At 41.1% G+C, this 23,390-nt stretch overlaps 2 protein-coding genes across 4 annotated transcripts; one reads left to right on the top strand and one right to left on the bottom strand.

Annotated features, from left to right (window-relative positions):
- Nucleotides 1–82: 82 nt before the first annotated feature.
- Nucleotides 83–3,077, top strand: SPCS1 (signal peptidase complex subunit 1). Its single transcript, XM_035106156.2, has 4 exons — nt 83–588; nt 1,475–1,534; nt 2,121–2,207; nt 2,900–3,077. The coding sequence occupies exons 1-4, from the start codon at nt 250–252 to the stop codon at nt 3,020–3,022; spliced, it is 609 nt and encodes a 202-aa protein (XP_034962047.2). The 5' UTR covers nt 83–249; the 3' UTR covers nt 3,023–3,077.
- A 1,561-nt stretch (nt 3,078–4,638) lies between these two features.
- On the bottom strand, nt 4,639–23,035 carry NEK4 (NIMA related kinase 4). 3 transcript variants are annotated; one of them, XM_035106151.2, is made up of 16 exons: nt 22,727–23,034; nt 21,122–21,388; nt 19,648–19,845; nt 18,910–19,017; nt 16,591–16,745; nt 15,901–16,030; nt 15,161–15,586; nt 14,184–14,237; nt 13,553–13,693; nt 12,965–13,099; nt 12,546–12,612; nt 11,617–11,723; nt 10,930–11,018; nt 7,037–7,236; nt 6,444–6,577; nt 4,639–5,953 (listed from the first exon to the last, which is right to left on the bottom strand). In XM_035106151.2, the coding sequence occupies exons 1-16, from the start codon at nt 22,817–22,819 to the stop codon at nt 5,861–5,863; spliced, it is 2,397 nt and encodes a 798-aa protein (XP_034962042.2). In that variant the 5' UTR covers nt 22,820–23,034; the 3' UTR covers nt 4,639–5,860. The 3 variants fall into 3 exon arrangements, with proteins under 3 accessions (XP_034962042.2, XP_060127490.1, XP_034962043.2); XM_060271507.1 differs by lacking the exon at nt 14,184–14,237 and having other exon boundaries at nt 22,727–23,035; XM_035106152.2 differs by lacking the exon at nt 18,910–19,017 and having other exon boundaries at nt 22,727–23,035.
- Between the last annotated feature and the right edge of the window lie 355 nt (nt 23,036–23,390).

The raw sequence follows: 23,390 nt of genomic DNA, 5'->3' as shown, positions 1-23,390 counted from the left end.
CTCTCGAGGTCCCCTCCTCCGCGCGCGGATAGGGAATGTTGGGGTCCTCACGCGTCTGTTGCCATGGAGACGCGGGGTTGGCGGAGCGCTCCGTAGGCCGCGGAGAAGCCTGCAGCTGTCATAAAGAGGGTTATCGCCGGACCAAGAGGCGGGTGGTTAGGGGAGCGGGGCGCATTTATGTTGCGGTGGTTGTTTTTTTAAGCGCGTTTCAGGGATCGGTCAATTGCCCGCCCCGGAAGTCTGAGCAGGATGAGGCGGGGCAAGAAAGCAGCAATTCCGGTGAGTTCTGTGGCGCCCGCCTTACGGCGCAGAGCTTCTTCGACTGAGGATCCGGAAGCGCCTTTAGACGCCGCCGCCTCCTGCTCGCTGGGCTCTTCCGCTTCGCAGGGCGACCCTCTTCTGCTGCCCGAGAGCAAGGGGACACCCGGCTGGGATAAGAAACCCCTCCTCGCCTCCTCGCCTGTGCAGCCCGAAACCAGCAAGCCTCTTTTGCCCCGGGAGAGAGTCTACGACGGCTGCGGAGCGCAAGACGTGGCCTTGCAGGCAGACATCATGCTCGGCGTATTCCGATCCATCCCGACACAGATGGTGGGTGAGGTGGGGAGGCTTTTGGAGTGACAGGGGTGGGGAGACTCTCCTGCGCCCCCCAAGCACCATTAGTGGGAGCTTTCCTCTCCGCTTCCAAGCCGGGCAGGAAGTAGGGATGGGGGTGCTGCTTGGCCGCCTGCCGCAATAAAGCAGACGTGTCCTAAACGGAGCGCGGGTGGCTTTGGTGCCCAGCGATAAGGGGGGACGGGGACCCTTTTCTTCTTCGTCCCTGGGGGCTTGGAGGAAAAGAGAAGAGCCAGAACTCCTGGAAACACTTTGGGCTATTAAACCGACAAATTGTAAACCCCCTATCTTGTGTTTACTTAAAAGCCCAGCCCCTTAGATTTCCGTGCGCCTTTTCTTCCAAGTAAGCTAAAGCGTGCTGAGAATTGTACGTAGTCTTGAGGCTGAAGTCGGAGCTTAATATTACACATGTTTAGTCAAAGCATATGTTGAGTTTAGGGATCAGTAGGGCCTCATATTTGACATAAGTACAGTAAAATGCTAACAGTAGCCATGTGGAATCTGCCCAATGAATGATTTTGCCTTGATTGTTGTGACGTGGATAATTGCCTCCCGCACGACTTTTCTGCAGCTATTTAATGCAGAATCTCAGTGCCAGGGCGACATGTTCTCCCAACTGTGTGGAAACATTTTCTGATGCTTCCACGTTGTTAGAACATTTTTTCCAGAATGTTAACATAAGTGAAGCCATGGAAATATGACGGCAAACAAGACAATGAATATTCCTGCAAAGCTGCTATGGCAGTGATGGCACAGGAAACTAAATCAGAATCTTCTTATATCTTTATGCCACCATTACAGAAACTGTAAGAAGCATGGGGAGAAATAGTGGTGCTCACAAATCTTTTTTCTATCCTCACAGGACTATAAAGGCCAAAAACTAGCAGAGCAGATTTTTCAGGGGATCATTCTTTTCTCTGCTGTAAGTATAAGTAAACCAAAATGCTATATATTTTAGTCTTGTTTTTCTTAAGTATTTTTTGTGCTTTTAATAGAAGGCAATAAATACATGATATCTGAAAGTAAAGCATGCATATAGCAATAGTGCAGCTCAGAAGTCAGACTCATTGTGTTCTTTTGGATTGCAGCCTGTACGTAGCATTAATTGAGTTAATGATTGTGCAGTGTGATCTTATGCACGTTCCTACAGAACCAAGTTCTACTGCGATTAGTGGCCTTAGTATGTTTAGGACTGCACCCTTTTGGCTTAAATACTATAAAAATAGTTCTTGAGTAACTAGGTCAGCACATCACAGTAACATTAATGTTGTTTAGTTATTGATCTATCTTGTATTTCTTTATATTGTATAAGTTGAATAAATAATAATATTGCAGTGGACCAAGTCCAAATGAATGACAGTTAAGAGACCAATGTTCTCCTGCTATCAATTCCCCATATTTACCCCTTCAATCAGTTAAAATGTCTGCTAAAGTGCTCATTTAAAATTCTCTCCATTCTGAGTTTGGAGAGTGACTTGGAATTCTCATTGACCTACTGTTTCTTGCAGGTAATTGGCTTTATCTATGGGTACATCACTGAACAGTTTGGCTGGACAGTTTACATTGTAATGGCTGGATTTGCTTTATCATGCTTGGTAAGAATATTATTTTTTTGTATGTGTAGCAAAACTGAATTCTGTGAAGCTTGTGATAGAATGGAGCTGTAATGAAAGCAAGATAAGTAAAATATGTGTTTCTTAGGATGTGTTAACAATACCATTAGCTTGCTACTCTGTTTTCCTTTGTGCTCTTTATGCTGCTCTTATTTTGCATCTGTTTGAAATAACTGCACTAGAAATAGGGCTGCTATACGTCCTGATTTTCTAGGACATGTCCTGGAATTTGCATTTGAAAATGGCATCCTGGATTATTTTTTGGAAATTGTGCAGATGTTCTGGAAAACTGGCACCTGGAGTTAAATCATACCAAAAACGTCTTTAAAAGCTCCAAAACCCACAACTTCTTGTAGCTTTATGGGTCTTTCTAAAAAAAATCTGGTGTTTACTTTTTGAAATATGGCAACCTATTAGAAACAGAAACACTGCTCTTTTTCTTTTGCTTTGTATATACCAGGCATAGGCAAACTCGGCCCTCCAGATATTTTGAGACTACAATTCCCATCATCCCTGACCGCTGGTCCTGTTAGCTGGGGATGATGGGAGTTGTAGTCCCAAAACATCTGGAGGACTGAGTTTGCCTATGCCTGGTATATACTCTAAAAGTGAATATAGGCAAAGCTCAAACCTTTACAAAAACATTGTCATTGTCATTGTATTTTTCGTTTCAGCTCACACTTCCTCCATGGCCCATTTACCGTCGCAATCCTCTGAAGTGGCTACCTGTCCAGGAATCGGCAATAGATGATAAGAAACCAGCAGACAGAAAAGTAAAAAGGCACACTAAAAACTGAAAAAATACATATCTTGTATCATTTTCTGTCATTAAATTTGATTTAAAATCTCTTACTCCTCTTCCTTTACTTGGTTTGCTATTTGAGAATACCTTGACAGTATTCTAAAATTGGCCTTGCACAGTTTGAGTTTTAACAATGTGATAGTGCTTTTTACTTACAACAGCCTGGAAAACAGATGTTTAAAACGGAGTTATTACTATTAAAATGCTAGAGTGGCCTATCTTTGGTAGAGATGTTGATTAGATCATAAGATTCTAACCGAGCATTTTATTTTATCCATTGCCAGTCTGATGCTTTAGGAAGATCACAGCAGGGTGTGGCATAATTGTTTTTGCTTCTGGACCTACTAATTTACAGACACTGCTTTTAAACATGGAAAACTGAAGGTTTTTATCTATTTTCACTGTGGCCCAAGATAAGTAGATTTAGCAGCCTGTTAGAGACCATTGTAACATCATGTAGTGTAATTCTGAGCCTGAAGTGGTGGTGGTATTGAAAATGTTAAACATATTGAAATGTCTTTTTCCCTCCTATTTAACCCTTTAGCCATTGTACATACCTACAGCTCCTGAGGGTTAAAAGTTTCATGGTTTTCAAATAGTTCTGAGGTACCTTATTGTTTAAAATATCCAAAAGCAATGTTTTTTTAATCTTTGAATGACTCTTGAACTGCTTGAGAAAACTCTTCCATCCTTTTTCCACATGAAGACTTTTTATTGTCTTTTCCTAACCCCAAGTTATTCCAGGTTTTGCAAACTCTATATTGAGTATACAAGTCAGTCACATGAAAGGTTATGAAAAACTTTAGAAATGAAAATAAAAAGTAGACAAGCATGTACTGTGAATAGTTTGTGTATACTTAACTCCATGGAACAGGACAAAAATGGAGCCAATAGAAAAGCAAGCAACTGATTCAACTGTGTACAAAACAGCTATGTAATGTACTCAAGGTACATCCATCTTCCAAGTCATACTAAGGTACTAAACTTGTAGCCAAATTATTAGCCCTTGGCTTTATCTAGCCAGGAGTCCTTGAAGAAACATTTGCTGTGTAATTATGGCTGAAGGAAAATACCATATGAACCATTCTTTTCTTTAATTGATAGCATGATGAAAACCAGCTGGGTTTTTCCTAAGCAAGGAAAGTGTTTTGATAAAAGTACTTTATTTTACCAAAAGTTAGCCTCATTTTTTAAAGTTAAACATTCACACACAAAGCAACAATACAGTAGCAGGAAAGGGTTACTTCTGTCTTGCTGGTCCCAAGGGAGATTATAGGAGACAAACCATTTTATAAGACCCAATTTATGCTGTTGCAGCAAAAAGCAAGTAGGGCGATGGATCAGCCAGATATAATAATAATAATTTTATTATTTATACCCTGCCCATCTGGTTGGGTTTCCCCAGATACTTAGGTTTCCTCACTTGTAGCAAATTTTATGGCAATTCATTCTACTAGGTAGCCGTGTTGGTCTGAGTCGAAGCAAAATAAAAAAAAATCCTTCAGTAGCACCTTAAAGACCAACTAAGTTTTTATTTTGGTATGAGCTTTGTGCATGCACACGAAAGCTCATACCAAAATAAAAACTTAGTTGGTCTTTAAGGTGCTACTGAAGGAATTTTTTTATTTTGCATTCTACTTGAGTTTTCTGCGACTTCAAAGCTTGCTTATACCAATCTAAATTGGGTTGTATCCAGAAATCTATCCACAGAAAAGTAAGGGCAGGGCCGGCCCCTAAAGAAAGGTTGAATGGGTGGGGAAGGGGCGGATCATAGAAAATTGGGCAGAGTCATCTTTTGTGAGGAAATTCTTTTGTGACCTACCAGGGAAAGGAGGTGGTGGAGAAGTCTTCTTATGCCTATCCCCCTTGGTGGGCAAATCTCTTGAGTATTGCCCATACAACATCCTTGCGGGAGGCCTGGAGCTCAGTGGTAGCACCTGTCTTTCAAGCAGAAGGTCCCAAGTGCATTCCCTAGCATCTCCCCGAAAGGGCTGGGTGACACTCCTGCCTGAAATCCTGGAGAGCCACTGCCAGCAAGCGTAGCCAATACTGAGCTAGATGGACCAATGGTCTGACTTGGTATAAAGCAGCTTCCTATGTCCCTCTCATAGATAGAAATGTGAAAAGCAGCAAGAGTGTTCTCTTTTTTGGCCCCATTCTTTCAATTGAAAATCCTAACTCACTGCAGTTGAGCACTAAAAACTAGCAAAGAGGCCATTTTTAAGGACATTTTGCTTAGAGTGCATAGAAAATACTGTAGCTACAAAAGCTGGGTGTTTGTTTTTAATCTGAGTTTTAATGATTATGGTGGCAACAATAGTAAATGTTTCCAATATCTACATATAAAGAACCTGTTCTTAGATGGCTTATTCAAAGTATGGGATACAACAGGCTTACGCTGGTGTTGACTAAACATTTTTGGCATTTTCCTAATCTTACTACACTTGCATCGAAAGCCAAGATTAACAACATACAAGACCTGGTCAAATCAGTGGGGATGGCTATTTGTGCCTCGGCAGGATTGCAACCTTAAAGAACATCATTGATGATGTTTGAGATTTATGGTAATAATTTAATATGTAAAAAACTGAAAATATTAAGATGTACTACCTGTATAAAAAAAAATCCCTAAACACTGTTACTCACTTACCTGGAAGAAACATGTTGCTATTTATAAAGCTAAACAAGCTGTACAGCAGGTAACAAATCAGTAAAGTAAAAATTGTACCCCACAAATCAGTTGTGTGCAGGAAAATAAAAATCCACGGGTAAAAATTGCTGAATAAAGTCTTGCTCTTTTCTTCATAAGGAAATAGCTGAATTGAGGTTTCTGTCAAAGCTTCACATTTTCTTCCAAGAATTTTAAATGGCGGGCCTTTATGCTGTAAGAAGTATACTTTTCTCCCATGAGCTTCCGCAAATGCAGCTGTTCAGGGTGGGGAAAAAGAAGCTTTTATGTGTTGTAATTCAAAACACAAATGATTCTAGTGTGAAATATTCAGGCTACGATTAAATAACATCCTAAACATTGATATCCATAGGTTTAGGAATCCCTAACACTGAAACAGGATCACATAGTTAGGCAGAACATCCCAAAGTGAACTTTTAATTTGCAGTTTATTCAGAAGGAAGCTCCATTGAGTTAAGTGGTAAGAGGGAATAAGATTACACTTCATCCATTAATTTCAATCACTGGAATTCAATCGTAACTGGATTAGGAGGATTAGCAGACTAAAGTTACCTGCATAAGAATTGTAGGACAAACAGGCTTGTTTTCAAAATAGTACATTATTAGGAGTTGTGCAAGGAAATATATGTTGGTCATTGGGAAATACCTGGACTAGCTTTTCTAAATGCTAGACGAGAAACAAACAGTGTTGAAGAGAGTTGCCAAATGTGCAATATGAAAAACATACTTCTCTTTTCTGTTCATCTTCCTCATCCATGACATCATACACCTTCTCTAGAAGCTTCACTCCAAGTCCTTGAACCACATCTGCTCTTAAGATCTCGACCAATCTCCTAACCTTTTCATGACCAGAGAGAACATCTAAAATAATAAGCAGAAACATATTAGATATTCTTAATTCTCTATTATTTTGTTTTAGTTGCCAGAAATCTAAATGGTAATTGTAGGAGTCTTGGTGGAACCCTTTCCCTTTTATTCTGGTGCAAACAAATATCCATCTAAAGGACTTCCCAGACTTCAGATCTAAAATTTCATGATTCACTATACAAACAACTTTTCTCAGTCCAGCATCAGTACCTTGTTCTCACATGAGGCTTGGATTTTGTAGTCTTGCTAAAGGGGGCATAGCTTTTTGCCATTTAAAATAAGGGGATGGATTAGAGGGCTCAGTTGTGTGCTTCCAGGCAGAAGAGGTGGAGCAAACAGCCCTATTTCCCCTCTTTATAAGCAAACATTTCTAATTGAAATAATGTTCCTGCAATTCAGTGGTACAACAGAATACCTAATCTGGGAATGATTACTTTCAAACATGATACAGACCTGAAGGAAACTCCTGCAACTGGAATTCATCTGGTTCTTCTGATGCTTTTCCGTGTAATTTAAGGGTGTCTTTGTATTTCCTATTAAGCCGGAACTGCGTTTCGGGAGCTAGTATTGCAGATTGTGAACAATTTTCTTTATTATCCATTTTCAGCGTTTGGGTCATTAGCTGCACCAAGTCATGCATCTCATTTGTTTTTCTGCAAAAGGTATAAACATCTTAAGTTTTTAATGCACAGTTTATGGGAACTTTTAACAGTGGGTTTAAGGCTACACAAAGAACTGTTTAATACTAATGGGGTATTTTATTTTATTTTTGGACCCCTGACCATTAGGTGCAGTCATGACCGACTCTCGGGTTGCGACGCTCATCTCGCGTTATTGGCCAAGGGAGCTGGCATACAGCTTCCAGATCATGTGGGGTATTAGGTTATTATTCTTATAGATTGCTTGTTTCCTTGATCTGTTTCTATTCTGGTCGTCTTCCTTTTTCCTTAATTTGTCCTTATTTCTTCTCTTTCTCCCCACATTAGAAAGCCCCTCCTTTAAGAAGCCCACATCAAACTTTGAGGATACCAGTCCCCCACCCCACCCCCAGTGAGCTGGAACAACACACCCTGATCATTGGCTTACCATTACATCTGAAGTGGAATCTGTCATTGAAGTTCTACTCGATATTTATCTAGAGCAGAACTCTAACGTATAGTTAGAAGAGTAAAAACTTAAACACGTTGCAGAATTCCCAGAAAATAGACCAGAGGCAATTTATTTCATCCAGCAGAGCTTTACTGCTACTGACGGCAAATGAGCATAATAGTCACTAATCCAATACATTCAGGATTCGCACTGTCCTTAAGAAAACCAGTTGTAGCAGACTTAACTTAAACTTACAGTAACTTATAAGTCTAAAACTTAACACCTTAAACTATGTACAGTGGTACCTCAGGTTACAGATGCTTCAGGTTACAGACTCCGCTAACCCAGAAATAGTATCTCGGGTTAAGAACTTTACTTCAGGATGAGAACAGAAAATGTGCGGTGGCGAGAGGCCCATTAGCTAAAGTGGTACCTCAGGTTAAGAACAGTTTCAGGTTAAGAATGGACCTCCAGAATGAATTAAGTTCTTAACCCGAGGTATCACTGTAAAGAACACCACACCAGAAGGAAAAGAGATAGGAGAAAGTGAAACCCAGGCTCCTTCTGGCCTCTTATTTATAGTCAGCATGACCTTGAAGAAGAGAGAACAGAACCAGTTTAAGACAGCTGTACTCAGCTTCTCTGAAGGAATAACCCAAACATCATGAAGTTTCTTTCACACAGAGAAGCTTCTAATTAGAATAGGAAAGATCTCTACACATCAGATCGATACTTTCTGCACTAAGAAATGCAAACTGACAGAATCATGGGTTATTTAACTCAACCAAACAATTGGGAAGCCAAGTGCAAGCCTTGGCTCTAGTTCAGACGTAACACTTAAGTCATGGTTTCTTGCTCATACTCATTATCAGGAAGGAGCAAAATGGGATCTTCACTCTGGCTTGCTGCACAGATGGGAAACCATAGGCCTCACCCCTGTCTTGCCCTGCTTTGCATCTTCCTCAGGTGTTCTGAATTGGCTGGAATGTGTTCTTCAACCCTAATGTCTCTCGCTTGTTTGGATAGAGGATGGAGAAGGATATGTGAGTGTATTTTGAAACTAGCCACCTGTACAAAGGTAAAATTCACTTTTGCTGCTCTGCGCACTTTTGCCTCAGGTCCCAGCCACCAATGGCATATGGCCCTCAAGCTGCATAGGGTTCCCACCCCTGGTTTTATTGTGTCATATAAATGGGGCCAATATCTTAAAGAGAGGATACAGTGGTGCCTCGCTAGACAAATTTAATTCGTTCCACGGGTCTTTTCTTATAACGAAAAATTCGTCTAGCGAATCCCATAGGAATACATTGATTTTTTTTGGATTTTTTTTTGCCCATAGGAACGCATTAATTGAATTTCAATGCATTCCTATGGGAAACCGCGATTCGCTAGACGAATTTTTCATAAAACGAATTTGTCTAGCGAGGCAACCTCCGCTCGAAAAATCCTTTCATTAAGCGGAAATTTCGTTAAGCAGGGCATTCGTTAAGCGAGGCACCACTGTATCTGCAGAAATGCAGTGTGTGTCAAACCCATGGGAAATTATTTGCTCAGTAAGCCTAGATACAGAGAGATTAAAAGTTAAGCAGGACATGGAAAGAAAAGGGATACTGAATAAATGGAATGTACCAGAACATTATTTTTGTGAAAATAGATTTGGCTTGCATGAACTGATAGCCTTTGTGAAAGGCTGATTTTTTCTGACTGAGGAAGAACTACTTAACATTTCTCTAATGCTTTTTTAAAGTTCAAAGCACTTCACATACACTGCTAGTAATACTTGCAACCTTATATAAAGGTCAAACAATATAGCAGATGTAGGGAAAAGCAGATAAGGGAATAGGGAGTGGGGGCGGAAAAGAGGAAAGAATGACTTGCTTAAGGGCTGCCTAATGACTTTATAGGGAAGATGAGATTTAAACCAGGAAATTCACAACTGCTTTAATAACAACAGTTTGAGCTGTCTAATCCTTAGATCCCAGCGATGCATGTGATGGAGTGCCATACTGGGAAAAGGGTTTCCCCAGGATTAAGAGGGTTGTGTTTAAGGTAAAGGTTACCAAGGCAGATTAAATTAATTTTTAAAAATTCTCAAAAACAAAAATCAGCAGAAGAAAGTACATTGGCATGAAGGATCTTAATTCGACTAGCAACACACAAAATTATGCTATTAAATCAGGGCATGTATTTTCTTTAATGTATGTATCCCACTTTTATTGTACAACTTTTTTAAAAAAAACCACTTGAAATGTGTTCAAAAGCTTCTTCTTTTTTGAGAAGTAGGTGAATGGCTGCAGGAAGTGGGTTGGTCCTTGTAAAACACTGAAGCACATGATCAGGAGCAGTGTGATAAGCATTGGAATTCTTATTTAAAGAACAGCAAAAAGAATTATCTGAAAATCTTTTTAAAAAACCATTTTATATCGAAGAATCTTTAATGCTTCCTGAAGCTAAATTAGAGAAACATTTCCCTGAGTCTTGAAGAAAGGGCAGGATGATCTGCCATCTGTGTGGCTGTGGTACACAGATGCACAAATTGTCATGAAATTCTACTCAATATTGATCCAGAGTAGCTTCCAAAGTATAGTTAGCAGAGTAACAACTTAAACACATTGCAGGATTCCCAAAAACTAGACCAGAGGCTATTGTATTTCATCCAGCAGAGCTTTACTGCTACTGAAGGCAAATGTACATAATCTAATACATTCAGGATTTGCACTGTCCATAAGAAATCTAGTTGCAGCAGACTTAACTTAAACCTACAATAATAAGTCTAAACTAGGCTTCCTCAACCTCGGCCCTCCAGATGTTTTGAGACTACAGTTCCCATCATCCCTGACCACTGGTCCTGCTAGCTAGGGATTATGGGAGTTGTAGGCCAAAAACATCTGGAGGGCCAAGGTTGAGGAAGCCTGGTCTAAACCTTAACACTAAGCATACAGAACACCACACCAGAAGGAAAAGAGATAGAGAGAGAAAGTGAAAACCCGGGCTCCTTCTGGCCTATTATTATAGTCAGCATGACCCTGACAGAGAGAGATAACAACCAGTTTAAGCCAGCTGCACTCAGTTTCTCTGATAGTATAACCCAAACATGAACCTTCTGCTTGTTTCTTTCACACAGAGAAGTTTTCAGAACCCTCTTGAATTAATTAGAATAGGAAAGATCTCTGCACATCAGATCAATACTTTCTGCACTGAGAAATGCAAACTAGCACAAATACACTGAATGTCTACGGTTAAGGGAGAAGCCTTACCCTTCTTTACTGTCTCCATCTGATCTCTCTGTGGAGCTGGTGGAAGAGCTTAGTTCATCTTCAGTAGAGCAACCAATTAAGCTCTTTGTCTGTTGAAGCCAAAACATGTATTTCAAGCACAAGAAACTAGACAAAACAGTAGCACAGTCCCCCAATATCTCTTCTTGCAAAAGGGCATCCATTTCAGGGGGGTGTATACAATTCTTGCCATATTCTGTAAAGGAACACTGGCTTGGAACCTTTTTAGATGTTAATAACAGAATATACATTTGTGGAAAGTGGTATCCAGAACCTGTTCAAATCAGGTGCACAAAATCATTGTGATAATGGAAAAGGCTTCTCATTTTTGTAGATGTTAGTGCTACTGCTACAAGAGCAAGGTTTCTTTTTTGAGTTGCATTGACTCTTCCAACACCGATTGGGCCAAACTGTGTCACAAGCCGCATGTGCCAAATCATCTAGTGTATTTTTCAGGATAAGGTTGTTTTGCACAGGTTTTTAAAAGTGAGTTTGACAACAGTCAATGGCAATAGAATTCAACATTCCTAGCAGGAAATGCTTTCTAATACAATCCAGTCTGTTTGGAAATACCTCCATGTGAAGGCCCTTGTAGTGCTGTAAAGCATGTGAGTGACAGCTTTGAAAGCCAGCAACTTTGAATGTTGCAAATACATGATTTCTGCTTACCTCACAGATTCCAAGCTCTGAGGAAATGTGAGCAATTTGGACATGACCATCTTCTGGAAGTTTTGTTTCTATAGCTGCACTGTGAGAAGCTCTTCTTGCAGCAGGCCCTGAAAAGTTGTAAATTAAAAGCATTTAGAATCTACTCTTATTTTCACTATTCACATTCATTCACATGCTACCTTTCTGCCAACACACTCAAAGTGGTTTATAACGAAAAATGGAAAATAAAAAGTTAAAATAAGACAGCAGCATACTTGGAAAGCAAAATACACAGCACAAAGATGTTAACTTGTGAAAACCTGGGACGCTTTAAAGTAAATCAGCCCATTTCTTTAAAAAGAGGCAAGCAAGGTAGAGCACTGGACTTCAAAATGTAGGGAATTCCACACCTGAGTGGCTATGGCCAGTTATGTTAAATTCTGAGCTTGAACATGCTTAATTATTACAGTCCTAGGTCTTCACAGACATTTGCCTGGATTTCATATTGATGATATGCAACAGAAACTAGTTCAGAGTCTTTCAAAATCACCACCATTTACTGATTTAAGAAGCTAATCTCTTGGATACACTTCCTGCATCTGACACCATGCCACAACAAATTTGCTAGTATTTTTAAAAAGCCACCAGACTCTTTTCTTCCTTCCTTTTCTGCTGCAAACAGGCTGACATGGCTACACCTCTGTCATTTATGCTCTGACCAAATGCAAATTTGGATGTTTGATCCCCATCCCTGCCAATTATGACCTGGCATCTCTACCTTTAAAAACATACTTATAACTGAGCAGCCATGAAAATTTGGTGCGAGGGTGTTCTGTCTCAGTTACACCCATTTATTTGTTAAGATACACTTTGGGCAATGATTGCAATGAAGATATGTTATAGATAAGAAACTGCACCATATGCTTAAAAAGGGCAAAGAAGTCAGTTACCGAAAGGAAGCATGTCTTCCTGAGATTGCTTTAGTCTCCTCCTCTCTCGTGCTGACAATGGTCGATCCTTTAAAATAAGTAACAGTGATATCAGCATCAATATACGTGGCTTTGTAGTCTGTCATAATTGACCAGTGGATATCTAAAACATAACTGAAAACTGAAGTTTCCAAGACAGTCAATAGTTCACTACCTTTTCTCCACTGACTTATTCTACAAGGTTGATAAAGCCCTTCCGGAAAAGAATCCCCCGCCTTCTTTACTATAAAAGAAGTTTGCCAACCCTGTACTAAGCAGGTTTACAGATCTGTGATGGCAAAGTAAGTACACTTTAGCCTATGCATTGAAAAAATGCTGAATGTGAGGCTTCAAAGAAAAACAGGTAGCATTAATATGCTAAAAATGTGTCTGTAGCAAACCTTAGAAGCTGTCACTTCGGTGCTTCCAGGTCTGTTTATAGCCCTTGTAACTGCAGCATCCTGCTTGTCTGTGTTGTCTCCTCTTGTCTTTGCATTCATGTCAGGAGCAGCAGGCAATGGTCGAGGACCTGTATCCTTAAAGGGAGAAAAAGCAGCTATGTAAAAACACTGTTTTTTTCTGCTAAGCGGTTAGCTATAAAAGCACTCATCCTTCAAGGCTGGACATAAGGATTCCTCTATAGTAAGTATAGTATTGACTAAGTCAATACAAACAATCAGGAAGGTAGTTCAGCTCCACTTTTTGTACACCAACAATCTAATTCTGTACATTGCAGAAAGCATAACAATTTACTGTATATTATCAGCATGGGTATTCTTTTTTTTTAATATACTGTATATTATCAGCATGGGTATTCTGTTACCCAGTTGACCATAGCAACACTTCTAAAAAAGCTGAGACACTTCTTTGCCATTTGAAAAAGCATACTCTTTTAAAACATAATGAATCTAGAGGTGCCAATAGAAAGTAAAAAGCAGTTGCATTTTAATTAAGGAGTGTTATCTCTTTTTCACCCTCTCTGAACATACCTCAAGTTGCTCTCTTTTTTTCTGCCGTTGCTGTCGTGACAGAGAAGGCTCGTGAACAGATCCCTGGGGCTGAAAACGGGGGGTGCTTTCATTTTGAACTGCACTGTTAGCTTCTCCCAAACTTCTGAAGGAGGCTTCAGCCTAAGAATAAACCCAAAATACTTTGTATATGTTTTCCAGATTCAAAATGAGGACACAGCTATCAATGACTATGGTACTAACTATGACAAGTATACTCTGGGCTCCACTGCCAAATACAGCATGTATGTCTGAATACCAGTTGCTAGGAATTGCAAGAAGGGAGAGCGCTGTTGCACTCATCAGGCTTCCCAGAGGCATTCAGTTGCCTACTGTGAGAACAGGATGCTCAACCAGATGGGCAACTGACCTGACCCAGAAGGGTTCTTCTTACAATCCAAAGTATACACACATTTGAAAAGTGCTATCAGGGACCCATAACTATCACCTTTTTCTCATCCTCATAACCAAACCTACAACATTCATTTATGTAGTCAACAGCATTTATGTAGCCACCCAGACATTTTACATTCATTTGTAGAACAATTTTCCAAAAGAAGCCACCGGTTTTAATTTCACATGCCTTGCAGAACCAAAAAAATTGACTATTTACCAGAACTTCTACAGGCACAAATGGTGCTAGAAGTTTGTCGGTAGAATCCAGACCCTGGAAAGAGAATTTACTGCATTTTCATTAAATTTTTACCAATCATAATACTAGCTAAAAGTGTGGTGTAAACATTAGCAAAACAAACAAGCAAATTGTAGTGTAAAATACAGTAGAAGGGGTAGGAGGAGTGGTTGGCTACATAGTATTCAAGTGTCACTTCTCTGAGCCCAGGAAAGACACAGGTATCACTCCTCTGTCTTCTTCCCCACCTGGGCTAGATAGGGACCTGGCTTGTTCTGTTCTAACACTGCTTCCAATTAGCACCAGTGAGTCTCACGAGACAGGGACACCCTGTATAAAGACAGGCAAATAGGTGTGCAAATAACATCCTCAGACAGCAAACCATTTCACTTCATTGTTTTCCAATGGGTGTGCAGCCCAAGCCAAGTCCCTCTGGATCTCCAGGTCCAAGGGAAATGTCTCCTCCCTCCTCCCTGCCCTCTCCCCACATACATACACGCTTGAACCATACCTGTCTTATTTGGAAGCAGAACTCTGGTATAAAGATTAGCACTATTCTCAAACACCATGATCCTAAAAATAGACAACCTCTAGCTGTATCAACTATGCCTATGTCTAGAAAGTGAAGACAGACCATTCTGCAACACCAGCATGCAAACCTATCATCTGTTTAGAAGCCTTTTTTTGGCATTAAATGGTATATAAAATGATAATAAATTGTAGCACAAATGTAAAGTCATTCATGGTCACGAAAACATTTTGCCCTCAATTCCACTTCCTCCAACCACCCTTGTGCTGTGCAAGAGTTCTGCAGCTGCCTTATCTGAAACAAAGAGCTAGTGTAGCTGCATCCTAGATCAATTACTGACAAAAGCCCAGTGCTGTTAGTTGCTGGTCCTATTTCCAATAACTTGGCAGCTTCTATTACATTCCTCTGTATTATAAGATAAAATAATTACTTTATCATTCGTGTCTGGGATCTCTGAAACAGGTTGCAGAAGTTTCATGGTATCATCACCATCAGCTGTGGTATCAATAACACCCTTTTTAATAGCTACAGTTTCCAGACATGGATTTGTAATGCTCTGCAACCTTTCTTCCTTACACTGTGGTGCGTTTATTCCTATTTCAGACTCTGCTTCACTGGGCATACTTGAACTACGGGGCTTTTTATCCCCCGTGAACGTTCCCGCAAGTGGCTGTTTGCTTTCAGAGTTCCTCTTTTCCAACGGAACAATAACTATGTCCACTTTGCTCATTGTTGCCACTGACATGTCCGTGCTGTTCAACCCATTTGTGTTTGCACTTTTTTCAGGCTCGGGTGCCAGTTTGTTCGAGGAAGAAACCTGAAAGGTTTTATTATGGATTAAACATTTCTCTTCATTCTGTAATTAAAATGAAGAAACAAACAAAAATAGAATTAATATACCAATCCCATTAACTATTTTACTCAAATGGAATTTCAAGAGCCCAATATATATATTTTTTATCCCATGCAAAATGGCTGGATCCAGAAATGCCTGAAGATGACAGGAGAGCCTGCTCCAGCTGCTGAAAGGTACCTTTGTCCAATTTTCCAGCTGCACCTCCCCCCCTTATATTCAGCCCCCTGCACCATAACTCATCCCATCCAGCAGTGTCTCCATTTAACTCTGGATCCAGCCCTCCAAGTCGAGTTAAAGACTAAAATCTAACTCACCCTTTTAGATTTCCTGGAATGTTCATTAGGAAGCTTCTGGGGTGTTACATTTCCATTTTTCAATTCAGCATTTCCTGAGGAGCTCTGGGGTTTGACTTCAGTCATTTTCTTATGATTTTTGGCTGTTTTCCTTCAAGGCAAAAGTAAGAAATGCAAACATTAAGGAAACTACAGGATTAAAAGATTTGAGGAAGTATTGTCTTGCAACAAATCAAGATTGCATCCAGTCCCTATGTATGCTTTTAGAGTACTTTCTGAAAGCACGACACATGCAACAAACACCTATACTGCTTGCCATATATCCATATCCATATCAATATATGGATGTAGATAAGCTTTAGGTAGTCCACCTATAAGAATGTAACCAAGATCAAGACTGCAACCAGCCTAACATCCCAACGGTGACCAGATAGATGCCATGCATCACAGGACATGGCTCGCTTGTTCCTGACATCCAGCAATCAGAAGTAATCAGAACCAGTCACAAATGCTACATTTGGCTTGTCATTTCTAATATCCTTTGACGCATCTATCATCCATGAATATTTCTGTTCATTTTGGCCACAGGTTAGCCACCCCTGTGCTACACATTACAGAAACCCCATAATCAACAACAAAAAAACCCCAGCTATTCCAACAACTGCATTGAACTCCTTGCACAATGTAATTTGTCATTTAAACATTTCTTACGCCTTTGTAGCTTCCAAAAACAGAGAGATTTGGTGCTTGATGTAGGGTTGCCTTAGGACGCTTCTCACACTGGGCCTCTCCTCTGGCTTTTTACTAAGCATTGTTCTTATTAGCTCTTTCAAGTGCATGCTGTAATCTTTTGGCATGGGTGGCAGCTGTTAAGAGAAGCAAAACTAACTTTATGGGACTTCTTTGGCTGGTAATAAAGTTATGATGGGGAAACCCCCATGATGAAGTCCATTCATGTCATCATATCAGTCATTCAGATATAACGCAAGCCTTGGATGTGCCTTTCTAAAAGGCAGCGTTTCTTCAGAAAATGCACATCGCATTCATCAAGCAGCCTGCAAAGCAGGGCTGGAATGCTCCAGCTGGCTGTAGCAACCATTCAACTGGTTTCTTAGGGTAGGGAACTTCAAAGTTGACTCTCACATGCACATGGATTACTGCTGCTTTTGTCACTGCCTGTAGGCTGCTCTTTCTCAACTGGGGGACAATGTGTACTGTATTATTGCGCTCATGTGGCACTTATCCTTTGCATGGTGTGGGCCACACCTTTTAGTGTGTCATACTACAAAAATATTGGATCAGGGAGGATCACATGCATTTGAAATAGCACTGCCGGGATGCAGGATCTGGGGAGCTGCCTGGCAAAAGACAGAGTAGCCCAAGGCAGCCATTCAGCCTTCCGAAACAGATCTGGCTGGCTATTCGCCATTATTTCTCAATGATATTTGATGGCCAGAGTATCTGTGAGAGAGAAAACAGCCAGTCTAGGAGAAAACTGTGTTGTTGGTCTCCTACCATAAAACTGCAGGCAAGCAAGCTTCTGGATGGTTGTGCCTAGCAGAGATCAAGTTTTGAACACTTAGGACAGTATGCAGAGCATGAAGGAGAGGTCTAGTGTAAATGGGAGTTCTTACAGTGCTTCCAGTGAATATCCACCATGAAAACCAAAGTTGTTACATTCCTCTCTTGGTGCTGCCATGCTACCCAGGCTAAGCCATGGTTTGCATTATGTGCAAACCCATGCTCTTGGTTTGTCACACTTTATGCTTGTAGTTTGTTTGAGGGAGACAAACCAGGAACCTGGGTATGCACCTAATGATAAGCCAAACCATGGCTTAGCTCAGAGTAGCACAGCAGCACCAGGACCAGGAGACAAGTAAAGCAGCTACAATTTTTGTTCTAAGTACCTATGCACTTGCTTCTTCTCACTAAGCCACAATTTGACATGACACACATTTTAATGATGATCTTGCAGACTATTGCTTCTATTACTATTTATCATCAAAATCTAAAAAAAATTTGTTCTTATGCTTATCGCTTTCATGCTAGCAAGGTAACTTTGGTATACGTGGGTTGCCTCAGCTGATTGGCGTCACTTAAGAAAACCATCTGCATTCTGAAGGATTCAATCTTTCCTGTTTATTTATATGATCTGTGTCACTCACGAATAGTTAGGCGAGTCATTGAAAAAGAATTATTACTGAATGTGGCTTAATAACAAGAGCTGGACTCCTTGTACAGCATCCCTGAGAACATTCCTGCTCTATGCAGATACTAATGGTACCACGGACAGTGAGGGTGAGCAGAATCATTACTGTGCTGGCTGGACTCCTCTCTTACAGTCAAAGGCAGCTGGTATTGCAACAGAAGCAATGGTGACTTTGCTCCTCTTTCGCTGCACTGCAGCCTGATAGAATGACTGCCACTAAAGTAATGATTTAAAGCACGGATGGGAAACCTGTGGCCCTCTAGATACTCTTGGTCTCCAACTATCATCAGCCCCAGCCAGCATGGCCAACAGTCAAGCGTGATGGGAGCTGCAGGCTAACAACATCTAGAGAGCCACAGCTTCCACCCGCAGGATGTCTTAGAATGAGTTTAATAGACCAGTTAACATAACACTACTGGTGGATTTAAAAAGACGTTAATTTTCAGGTTTCCTTAACATCAGCATGCATTCATATCACACATCAAACAACAAGAAAGCACACACACTCTATCCTTACATTTAAGACTGGGTTTTTAATCAAATGGGACTTTTGTTAAACGTGCTGAGAACTTACTGCACATGTGGTGCTTGAGGATATCCCAGGGATTCTACACTGAAAAGGAAAGCATTTTCCTTTCTTCAGCAGTACAGTTTATATCCATTATGTCCTTAGATAATAGATTATTAGCTAGTCTACACGCAGTTTTTTGCAACATACAAGGCGACAGGGAAATTCTTGCACATATGGAAATGTGTGCGTCTTCAGCAAGTATGGATAGTGGCCCACAATTAGCGTAGCAAAAATGATAAAGGAATGTTACCTTTCCTTCAATAATTCGATATACTAAGGAGTTCATATCTTTAGCATTGAAGGCGTGCTTCAGTGTGGCCATTTCATAGGCACAACAGCCCAAAGCCCAAACATCAGACTAAAAGCAAAAGCAGAGAAAACATGTGTTCTAAAGGTCCTTTAAAACAGAATCAGACAACACATTAGCAGGCCATTTCACAACTTGGAAATGGAGGCACAAGCACATGTAGGCTTCTGGATTGTGGTCAATTTGTTTCACTAAGGTATCTTCTAACAGAGAGGTACAGCTTATGAACAAATGGAATCTTTGTTTTATCAAAGAAAATAGATAGTGGAGGAAGGAATTGCTTTTGCTTAGCTGGGAAAGGACACTGGATTCTTGTGAACACATGATGCATACACCAGCCAATTTTTAAATGACATGTAAAAGTTTTAAGGCAGCTGGATACTTTGCCTGAATTGTACAGTATTTCTCATATAAATATAAATGGCAATTAGTGTACTACCTTGAACCTTATTTCAAGCTCTCATTCATCAATTTAGATGTAAAGACTTAGAATTCCTGTGGTTTTAATAGCCACTCAAAAGAAGAACTACTGTAAGTTGGTTTTCAGGTACATCTCTTAGCTTGCTGTCAAATCCAAAAGTAGAAGCATCATTGAATTCATTGGTCTACTTCTGAGCAAACTTAAAACCATGTTGCAGCTTGGAGAATGAGTTCATAATAACAACACATAATATACTTTACCTTATAATTGTAAGGCTTGTTAGAGAACAGCTCAGGGCTCATGTAGTAAGGTGTGCCAATGAGAGTACTAGCCATGTCATACTGATTTTCCAACACTCTAGCTATTCCCAGATCTCCCACTTTGATGATATTTGAACGTGTCAGGAATACATTCTGAGTTTTGAGATCTCTGTGCAGAATGTGCCTTTCGTGCAAATACTGAAAAATAACATAACAGTATTTACAAATCTCTAACTCACAACCTAGGTTACCTCACGGAGTTACTGCATGCATAAAAAGAAATTCTCTTGTGCATGCCACTCTTGAGTTTTTCGGGGAGGGGGTGGAGAAGAGCAGCGGACATTAAATCAGCCTTCCCCAACTGGGTGCCTCCAGATGCTTTAAACCACAACTCTCTTTTCAGCTGACCTCTGCAGGTCTGATGAAGAAGGAATTCTTGCCCCGTCCCTTCTCATCCCCATCAGTGAGTGTGGCTCTCACCCCCTTCGGTGCTGTGTCTACTAAAGAAAAAAGTAAAAAAGTGATGCCACAGCCAATTTTTTTTGCATGGTCTCTAGATGATTGACCATGCTGGCTTAGGTTAATGGGAGTTGGAGTCCAACATCTGGAAAATAATTTAAAGTAGACGCAGCACTGAAGTGGGTGGAGAGTTTTCAACACCTTTGCACAACTTAGCTCCCTAATGGAGAGGCAAAATGCTTCCCTACTGGTCATCAGGCCCATCATTTGATGAGTGGGGAGGGAACAATAACTTCCTTCCTTAGCTAATCTGCATGGATCAACTGAGAAGAGAGCATGTGCATGTGACTGGAGGTGGCTCAACCTAACGATGGCTTGTGGCCCACAAAGGCTGAATGTGGCCCTCAAGTAAAAAAAAAGGTTAGCTACTCCTGGTCTAACTGGTTCAAGACTACCCAAGAATATTTGAAAGACTCCACACTTTTCTCTTCTACACACATACGGTACTACTACGGTAAAACAACCAGGATGTTATAGAAAAGATAGATTCTATATTTATTAGAAGCATGCAAAGGTGGCAATAATACATTTACCTACTACGTTGCTATATCTTATTAAAAGATTACAATCTAAAAGAGGTTCAAGTCATGCCAAAATTCTAGGAAAGGTTTATTTAAATTTAAGAGAGAAAGTAAGAATAAACCGTTTCAGATGTAAAGTTACGTTACCCCCGAGGGCCTTCAGCTGGTTCCCTCACTGTGAGAAGCAAAGTTACAGGGAACCAGGCAGAGGGCCTTCTCGGTAGTGGCGCCTTTCCTGTGGAACGCCCTCCCTTCAGATGTTAAGGAGATAAAGAATTACACAACTTTTAGAAGACATCTGAAGGCAGCCCTGTATCAGGAGGTTTTTAACACTTGATGTTTTTATTATGTTTTTAGATATGCTGTAAACCACCCAGAGTGGCTGGGGAAACCCAGCAAGATGGGCAGGGTATAAATATTATTATTATTATTACCTGCAAAGCCATTGCAATCTGAACAAACCATTCCACCACCTGACTTTCAGGCAAAAGCTTTCCTTTCTGTTCTTTCAGCTTATGATATAGGTCCCCTCCTTCACAGAAGCCCATGACAATGTATAGGAGGCCATCTTCCCCTTCCCAGGACTCCCTATAAGTGACTATATTAGGATGCTTTAGCTGAGACAGCAGCTGGGCCTCTTGTTCTGCTGATTTTCTCTCACGACTCGAGGCATGTTTAAGGTTCAGCCTTTTGATAACATACTGCAGAAATGGAAAAAAAAGTTTTGAAGTTAAAAACAATCACAAGTATATTTAGTAGGCTTAAAAATCGAGCATGCAAGCCTACTCTGTAGAAGTCCAACTAATTTTAATTGAACTTTTATCCTCATACTAGCTCAGTCCAGAGAATCCAATTACTTGTACTGTTATAATCAACAGAGTTTAAGCTAACTGCAACTACCGTAAGTTGTCCAACTAATGTCAACATAACTTGAAGCACTGCTAACGTTTTCTGGATTGAGGCCAAAGTGTTTTGGATCAGAATGTTTAAAAATATGTTTGTACCCTTTGATCCCAAGGCTGAAGGCATTGGCCCCAATCCAGTTGCACCGACTCTCATAGGCTGAAATCTCATACCCTTGTTATGAATACAGTCAGACTTGCCTCTGAAAAGACATGCATAGGATTGCACTGTTAGAATCCATGCAATTGTTCCATAGGCTGGGCATTTCAGGGGGGGAATATATTTTTGTAATTGACTTAGAATATGTTATAAATGAATGCTACATTCATTTAATAAATCTCTGTGGTATCATCAGATCCAAGAAGGTCCCCAGATGTAGCTTATGTTGAAGAGATGTTTTTGCAACTTAACCGACAAGGTGCAAGATGGAAATGAAAGTATAAAAGAATGTCAACACAACATCCTCGAAATGCAACAACTGTCAGATTTTCAGCTGCTTAACTCCTGCGAAATATGTAATGAATCACAAACGCTCAATACAACACAACAACCCTCCTCACTGGGGTTTCCCCTCCTTTTACTGCCACTCTTGTTCAGCAACTATATTTTGCCTGATTGAGGAATGAGGTTACTACCCCTCTACCAGGTCGCTCAACCATTGCTACCATGTCCTTTCTCTAGCAGATCAAGATGATAGCAAAAACTGCAAGGTGTTTTTTTTAAAAAAAGCGGAGGCAATTAGAGTAAGATCTAATATATTTTCTATAGTTAACCTTTTACCTCTATCTTCACTGTACGTTTTATTTTATTTTATTGCTATGCCTAATGGCTGATGCAAATAAAGATTCTTCTTCTATCTTTGCCTGACGGGTGGGAAACCTGCGGCCCTTCAGGTGTGTTGGACTCCCAACTCCCGTCAGTCCATCCAGCATGGAGAACGGGCACGGAGGGCAAGAGAGAGGCAGCCCAACACCTCCTGGATGTTCACCCGCGCTGCTTTCACCAAGTCATAGTCAATGCTGCCCTGCTGCCCGACCCCGTTTCAGACCCCCTCCGAGCCCGCCCTGCGCCCTCCTCTCCAAGCAGGCAGGCAGGCAGACAGACAGACCCTCCCCTCGCGCCGCTGCCCTCCGTACCTGTTTGTTGTCCTGCCGGTGCCTCACCAGGCTCACTTCCCCGTAGCTGCCTTTCCCCACGGGCCTCACGAAAGCGTACTCGCCGACGGGCATCGTCGCAGGGCCCCGTGACCGCCACGGGGGGGGGGCTACGGAAGCCGCCCCCCGCCCGCCAACCGCAAGGACGCGGCAGTCGATGCCATAGAGATAGAGCTACAAAGCCTCCGGAGACCATAGAGAGCACCCTCCTTCGGTGGGGAAGGGAAAGAAAAAGACAAAAAAGAGCGCCTTGCTTTCTATGGTAGTGATCCTGGTCGCTGCAGCGGCCATCTTGGAGCCGGGCAACATTCCTTGATTTGCGCATGCGCCTATGTTATGTACCGGTCTCTCGCTGTTCTATTTAATTTCTTGGCGCCTGTCTCGCGCGGGTGGGTTGGTTTGAACCCGCTTTCGTCCCGCCAAACGTCTGACATGCCGCTACTGTCGCTGATTCCGGCAGATCACGGGTTCCCAAGCTTTTGTTTCTCACGGACCACTTGAAAGTAGCCGAGAGTCTTGGCTTCAGTTCTACTGAACTCTTTTGGTTGACGTTGCTTCTTGTAGCGATGGATTGTAACGGATTCTCCGATTGTAACGATTCTCAAATGTTTTCATTGCTGCTTGCTTCTTATGTTGTTATTTTATT

The sequence above is a fragment of the Zootoca vivipara genome, chromosome 2 (assembly GCF_963506605.1).
Source record: "Zootoca vivipara chromosome 2, rZooViv1.1, whole genome shotgun sequence".
Lineage (NCBI taxonomy): Eukaryota > Metazoa > Chordata > Lepidosauria > Squamata > Lacertidae > Zootoca > Zootoca vivipara.
This window is presented reverse-complemented; position numbering and strand designations above follow the sequence as displayed.

What these genes read in the sequence shown, in the direction of transcription:
- NEK4 (XM_035106151.2), bottom strand. Translation starts at nt 22,819, where the DNA reads ATGCCCGTCGGCGAGTACGCTTTCGTGAGGCCCGTGGGGAAAGGCAGC. An exon ending in ACAAGCCTTACAATTATAAG is followed by an intron (nt 19,018 to 19,647) that starts GTAAAGTATATT and finishes TTTTGCTTTTAG; the next exon opens with TCTGATGTTTGGGCTTTGGG. An exon ending in ATTCCAGGAAATCTAAAAGG is followed by an intron (nt 15,587 to 15,900) that starts GTGAGTTAGATT and finishes TTTTAATTACAG; the next exon opens with AATGAAGAGAAATGTTTAAT.
- SPCS1 (XM_035106156.2), top strand. Translation starts at nt 250, where the DNA reads ATGAGGCGGGGCAAGAAAGCAGCAATTCCGGTGAGTTCTGTGGCGCCC. An exon ending in GATCCATCCCGACACAGATG is followed by an intron (nt 589 to 1,474) that starts GTGGGTGAGGTG and finishes CTATCCTCACAG; the next exon opens with GACTATAAAGGCCAAAAACT. An exon ending in GATTTGCTTTATCATGCTTG is followed by an intron (nt 2,208 to 2,899) that starts GTAAGAATATTA and finishes TTTTCGTTTCAG; the next exon opens with CTCACACTTCCTCCATGGCC.